A 6,852-nucleotide genomic window follows, 5' to 3' on the forward strand; every position below is an offset into this window, starting at 1 on the left:
GTAAGATGCTTTGGATAAACTATTTTATTCACAACATAAAAATACCTTAAAATACCTTATAGGGTTATGATAACCAAAACAGTCCTGAGCTAGATCAAGCTTTGATCACTGTAAACCAAACTATCACTTTAATTAAATAATTTTTTCCCACTAATAAAAAGATTTTATCATTAGGTAGCTCCACACTGGAGAGCTGCTTTAACAGAAAATCAAGTTGTAATTCTAACTGAAAGCGAGACTAACTCTGGTTTTTCATGTTTAATACCGTAAAGCTGCTTGAATTAAGGCTATCTTTTGCATAAAGTATACTATATAAATAAACATGATGTGACCGGACTTTACTGGAGTAACGTTACGTTACTGAACTGCAGAGCTCATGCAAACATCCACATCGTTGAAATCAGATGCTTTTTAACTGCTGCTTTCACACTGCTGTCAGTTTTTGTTGTGTTTACGTCGTTACTGAGAGGAAAGAGCGCAATATATATTTACATATTCATCCAAACTCCGCTCAAGTTCAGATGAATTTTCTATGAAGCGCTGTGTGTGTCGTCTTCTCTTGAATTGCATCCAGGAGGGCTGAACTACAGTCTTGTGCTACAGCGCCACACTGGTCAAACTGCAGTATTGCAGGCTCTTACATTAGCTCATATGAGATCAAACGACTACTCGACAACAAAAATATTTGTTGACAATTTTTTATAGTCGACATTGTCGATAATGTCGACTAATCGTTGCAGCCCTAACACTCACTCACTCACTCAAAGGCTATCACTCAAAGGCTATCATGGGGAAGTCGTGGCCTAATGGTTAGAGTCGGACTTGTAATCCGAAGGTTGCGGGTTCGAGTCCCCGGCCGGCAGGAATTGTAGGTGGGGGGAGTGAATGTCCAGCGCTCTCTCCACCCTCAATACCACGACTGAGGTGCCCTTGAGCAAGGCACCGAACCCCCAACTGCTCCCCGGGCGCCGCAGCATAAATGGCTGCCCACTGCTCCGGGTGTGTGTTCACGGTGTGTGTGTGTTCACTGCTGTGTGTGTGTGTGTGTGTGTTCACTGCTGTGTGTGTGCTCGTTGGATGGGTTAAATGCAGAGCACGAATTCCGAGTGTGGGTCACCATACTTGGCTGAATGTCACTTCACTTCACTTCACTTCACTTCAAACACACACACACACAGTGATCAGGGACTGTGTGTGTGTGTGTCATTTGTTATGGAATGATGATGAAATTCATAATTATTTCTTTTTGCAGGTCAACTAATGAAATTAAGAATCTTCAGTATCTGCCGCGAACCAGTGAGCCGCGCGAGATGCTGTTTGAGGACCGAACCAGAGCTCATGCTGACCACATCGGTCAAGGGTTCGAACGCCAGACCACTGCTGCTGTGGGAGTGCTGAAAGCCGTCCGCTGCGGGGAAGGGTGAGCGAACACACACACACACACACACACATTCATACATATTCTTACACACACAAGTCACCTTTATTTATTTATATAGCGCTTTTTTAACAATGTAAATTGTGTCAAAGCAACTGCACAATATCAAACATATCACAATATCAATATCAAACATATCACAATATCAATATCAAACATTGGCCTCTGGCCAACAAACCAGCAGTTCAATTTAACTGCAGCAAAGTCAGATTGTAAGGTCTCAACTAGTTCCAGTGGTCATTTGGTAATTCTGTATGTTGTCTGAGCGTTGGCATCCTCTGAGGGGTTGGCATTATCTTTTCTCAGGTGTTCGGTCATCTCAGATCATTTAGGGGTTGGATCCAGACACACACACACACACACACAGATTCAGCTGACACACAGCTGTGATTTCTCTGGAAGCTGTATGAAGCACCTGTCTGCTGTGGTTTGTTGGTGTGAGCTGGTGATCTGGATTGTTTGTGTTCTCTTGCAGTGCTGAACCTCCACGCATAACCAAAGACGTGATCTGTTTCCACGCGGCTGATTTCCCTGACGTGGTGCAGCGGCTGCAGTTAGACCTGTATGAGCCGCCTCTGTCTCAGGTGAAGTCACTTCCTGTACTGAACTGTTTACTGACCCTAACCCTGCTGAATACACCCTCTGTGAGACCCTCGCTAGTGTGCGATCTGGAGCACTGCCGTCCAGGCGTGGGAAGAGATATGTGTTTGATGTCTGACTCTAATGTTGTACTTCACTCTAAACTCTTACTTGAAGCCCAGATACACATTACAGCTAAATTCATTGCTCAATCCTTTAGTGTTCAATCCTGTTCTGTACATACATTATAGAGTAGTTTATGGGAATGACAACCGCATTGTACAAACAAATTAATTCCTGATTAATTCAGGTAGTGACAACTGGATGCAGTGTGTACAGAACTGAACTGAACAACCAGTTATTAATTATGTATTTAAACACCGATCAGAGATTAGTCTCTCTTCTGTGTGTGCAGTGCATTTGTGTTACCAGATGCCAGAAAAAACAGCAAACATGACATGACGTAAATATATTCAAATGCTTTATATTGAAAATAAGATGTAAATATTGTGACCTACACCTTCCACTTTAATAACTCCATAAAGTGGCTCTCATTATGATCCGAGCCCAAACAACCTAAAGACATGGCGACCTGCGAGAGAGTTCACTGCGAAACAGCCGTCCAAGCCTAAACAAAACACCACACCTCTGTTTACCGTGGGTTAGTTAAAATTGACTGACATGACAAGTCTTTATAGACAAGTCACTTTAGTCCAGAAAAGCAGATATCCGAGATCTGAATGTTGCCACTGTGTGAATCATCACAGTTCCTTACACACACAGGTGATTTAGGGGTATTTGAGTTCAAAAAACAAAAAGTGGACAAGTTTGATGTGCAATTTGATGAGTGTCCTGTTCATTCTCTCTCTCTCTGTCCAGTGTGTGCAGTGGGTGGACGATGCTAAACTCAATCAGCTGAGGCGAGAGGGAATCCGCTACGCTCGTATCCAGCTCTACGATAATGACATCTACTTTATCCCTCGGAACGTAGTTCACCAGTTCAAGAGTGTGTCGGCCGTGTGCAGCCTTGCCTGGCACGTGCGTTTGAAGCAGTACCTTCAGCCGCCCAAGGAAGAGGAGGCTCGTGAGGAAGGTGACGAGCTGAAGCAGCACATCAAGCAGGATTCGGCTGACGAGAACGGCAGAGCTGTGAACACGGACTGCAGACCGGCACCACAATCGCTGTGCGTAACGCAAATAAAGATGGAGCGGGCGGAGCTGTTCGCTGACAGACCTCCCAGGCCTCCTCCTGGAAGTAACAGCTCGACTCCGCCTCTCGTCTCCTCCTCTGACGGCCGACCCAAAGCGCACCACACAGCAGAATGTCCAAGCGCTCCGTCACACCCGTCACGCAACCCCACAGCCGGTCCACACACACCCAAACACACACACACACCAGCACCAACCAAACACACACACACGTCAACATCAACCAAACACACACACAGCTCCGCATCCAGATATCTCCATTCTTCCTCTGTCCCCAAACCGGGCCACACGCCCTCAACACAAACTAAACTCAGCCATTCTGCCAACACAACCAAACTAACACAACCTACTAACACAACCAAACCAACACAACTGGCTAACATAACCAAACCCATGCAACCTACTAACATAACCAAACCAACACAACCCACTAATACAACTAAACTCACACAACCCGTTAACACAACCAAACTCGCACAACCTACTAACACAACCAAACCCACACAATTGGCTAACATAAACAAACCCATGCAACCTTCTAACATAACCAAACCCACGCAACCTTCTAACATAACCAAACCCACACACTCTGCGAACACAGCCAAACACGCACACTCCACACTAATAACCAAACCCAGCCCCAAACTGAGCTCTGGACTGTCAATCAGCTGGACTGCTCCGCCCATGGCCCTGCCCCAAGCCACACCCCCTCTGAGGCCAGACCGCCCCCCAGACTCTCTGCACCCAAAGGCGGTCAGAGCTCACCCGCATGAACCACACAAAGACTTTTTATACTGATTTGTACAGAACGGTTTTTAAATGGCTCTTCATTCAATCACTTTATTTCTACTGTTTACCTGTTTTTCTCTCTTTGTAATCGATCTGACAAGAGCAGAGAATCCTTCTGTAAGACAGGATCAACATCTCTCTCTGTCTCTCTCCTGTTCCTGGTTGTCAACATGGCAAATGTAGCTCGTAACTCGCTCCTCAGTGCCTGTCCGTAACTGTGAAATATCCAAGCACTTCGGCTCGGCTGCACTGAGAAAATTCTTCAAATCCAAACAGGTCCTCGAATAATATATTTTCATTTGTAGGCTTAAGTCGTATTAGAGCTGACATGAACATATATATTTTTTGTAAGATGACACAGAATTCTTTTAAAGACTCTACAGGCTTTTCCATAGAGCTTATTTATATCAAGGGTTTCTTTGGTTCTGTTTGATTCGTCAGCACTGTAGTGTACATAACGATTTTTCTAAAGGAAATGTGTAGTGTGATTTATACTGAAATCAGAACCTCCTAATAAAAGGTTCCGTTTGTTGGATCGGTGTCGTGTCTGTGAACCTCATCGGCCGTCTAGCGTTTGCATGATCTGAAGCTACTGAAGAGAATTCAAATATCACGACATCAATCTCACGTCCAGACCGTCTTCTGGGGTGTGATTTTTATGTATTTCTGCTGATAGCAGTCTGTCTTTCAGTAGTCACAGTACCAGTGCCTTCTTTCACCTCAGAAACACCACTAAAGTACGAACTAAACTCTTTCTAGGGCTTTTCGGGACTCACTCTCTCAGTTTAAGTCAGGACTGAAGACTCCTCTTTTAGGCCAGCATAAACAGTTAATTCCTCAGCTGTATTAGTCCGGTCTGACAGAAACACTTCTCATACTGTATCAAGTGAATGGCATCAGTGCTACTGTCATTCCTTCTCATCTGCCATTATATCCTTAGATTCTCAGGTCTGACGAATTCGTAACTGTGACCATCGTTATCCAACTATTATTGACTGTTGCACTGCTGTCTTCCATGTTTGAGCTCACGGAGACTGAACCACTGCCATGTCTAACCCTGACCGTAAACTATATCAGCCGTCAACTATATCAGTAAATCAGAGACGAGCCGCAGACACTTGTTTGTTAATGTTCATGTTCAGATTATTTAGCCAGAGGTCGAATGACGCATTTTGTTTTGCATTATGAAGTCTCCCTGATTAAACATCTTAGATTTAAAACTGCTTAAGTTTAAGGCATTATAGACACAACAGTATGGCATTCTGTGAAGCTACTTTGAAATGATATTTATTGTGTAAAGCGCAATATAAATAAATTTGACAAATTGGCTTCATTTTCCACCTGGTAATAAGATGTGTTTCTGTGATCGGACGAGTGGTCAGCACTAAATACAGGCCAGATTTATAAACACATAACCGGATTTATAAAAAATAAACAGTTTAAATATGTACAGGCCATGCAGACATTCTAGACCATGCGTACAAACTCCTTTTCCTGGAGTGAGAAAAGTAATGAAGTAAACGACGATTTTAAACTCTGTTTTCATGACGATAAACACATCTACAGTACCACTCTAATTTACATTTCCATTCTCATTAATGGAAATAAACACTGAAATTACATATTTGTAGTGGATGCGCTTGATCACTTTTCCTGTGGTATGCTGTTTTAATGACAGCGAGGAGTGCTATAGATGCACAATAGTTCATCTTTAAATTAAACTGCAGATCTCATGTTATGAGAAAATATTTTAGCGAGAAAAATTTTCAATGATGTGCACTTCGATATTATGGTGGACACTGCAGGATTTAGTGGTCGAATGGTCTATTGTCCGGTTAGAATAGGTCTAATGATAATAGCTTACTAGTAGTGTTGATGGCGTGGGAAGGAAATTACAACATTATGAAAAATACCACTGTATTTGAAGGATACAACTTCAAGGAACACCAACGATTAAAGATTTGCACGTTTCCTTTTTATAATACTTTGTCAGTGACGCTGACAGTTTTATTTACACTGCAATAAATATAGACCTATCTGTTTCCTCTAAAAATTGTTAAAAGATGTTCACTTTAGCAAAACTGCATAAATTTAATTTGATTTGAATTGTTTAAAACTATTGAAATGCTATTTGGCTAGTCGAAAAGAATGAGATTAAATCTATTCTAAAATATTTATCTGAGAACTATTTTAAACAGTTTTTACGGATTTGCAAGCTCCATATACTGGTGCATCTCAGAAAATTAGAATATGGTGAAAAAGTTAATTTTTTCTTGTAACATATTTCAAAAAGTGAAACATTCATATATTTTAGATTCATTACATGTAAAGTAAAACCCTTCAAAAGTTTTTTTTTGTTTTAATTTCAATGATTAGAGCTTACAGCTAATGAAAGTCCAAAATCAGTATCTCAAAATATTAGAATATTTACATTCGAGTTTCAATAAATGACCATCTCTACAGTATAAATTCTGGGTATCTCTTGTTCTTTGAAACCATAATAATGGGGAAGACTGCTGACTTGGCAATGATCCAGAAGACGAACATTGACGCCCTCCACAAAGAGGGTAAGTTACAGAGGGTCATTACTGAAAGGGGTGGTTGTTCAAGGAGTGCTGTATCAAAGCATATTAAATGCAAAGTTGACTGGAAGGAAGAAATTGGGTAGGAAAATTTCATCAGGGATGACCGGAACCTTGGGAATACTGTCAAGCAAAACCGATTCAAACACTTGGGAGAGCTTCACAAGGAGTGGACTGAAGTTGGAGTCAGTGCATCAAGAGTCTCCAAGGTCAGATGACTTCAGGAAAAAAAAAAAAAAGTCGTGACGTATTGTC

At 41.9% G+C, this 6,852-nt stretch overlaps 1 protein-coding gene across 1 annotated transcript in view; it reads left to right on the forward strand.

The window, feature by feature from the left end:
• Positions 1-4,548, forward strand: part of LOC306858184 (lysine-specific demethylase RSBN1L-like) — a 38,418-nt gene extending 33,870 nt beyond the window's left edge. Inside the window, 3 exon segments of the mRNA XM_079398599.1 lie at positions 1,253-1,420; positions 1,914-2,022; positions 2,897-4,548. Coding sequence (XP_079254725.1) covers positions 1,253-1,420; positions 1,914-2,022; positions 2,897-4,024 — 1,405 coding nt within the window. The 3' untranslated portion in view covers positions 4,025-4,548.
• Positions 4,549-6,852: the final 2,304 nt, after the last annotated feature.

Source organism: Barbus barbus (genome assembly GCF_936440315.1).
Source record: "Barbus barbus genome assembly, chromosome: 39".
Classification (NCBI taxonomy): Eukaryota; Metazoa; Chordata; class Actinopteri; order Cypriniformes; family Cyprinidae; genus Barbus; species Barbus barbus.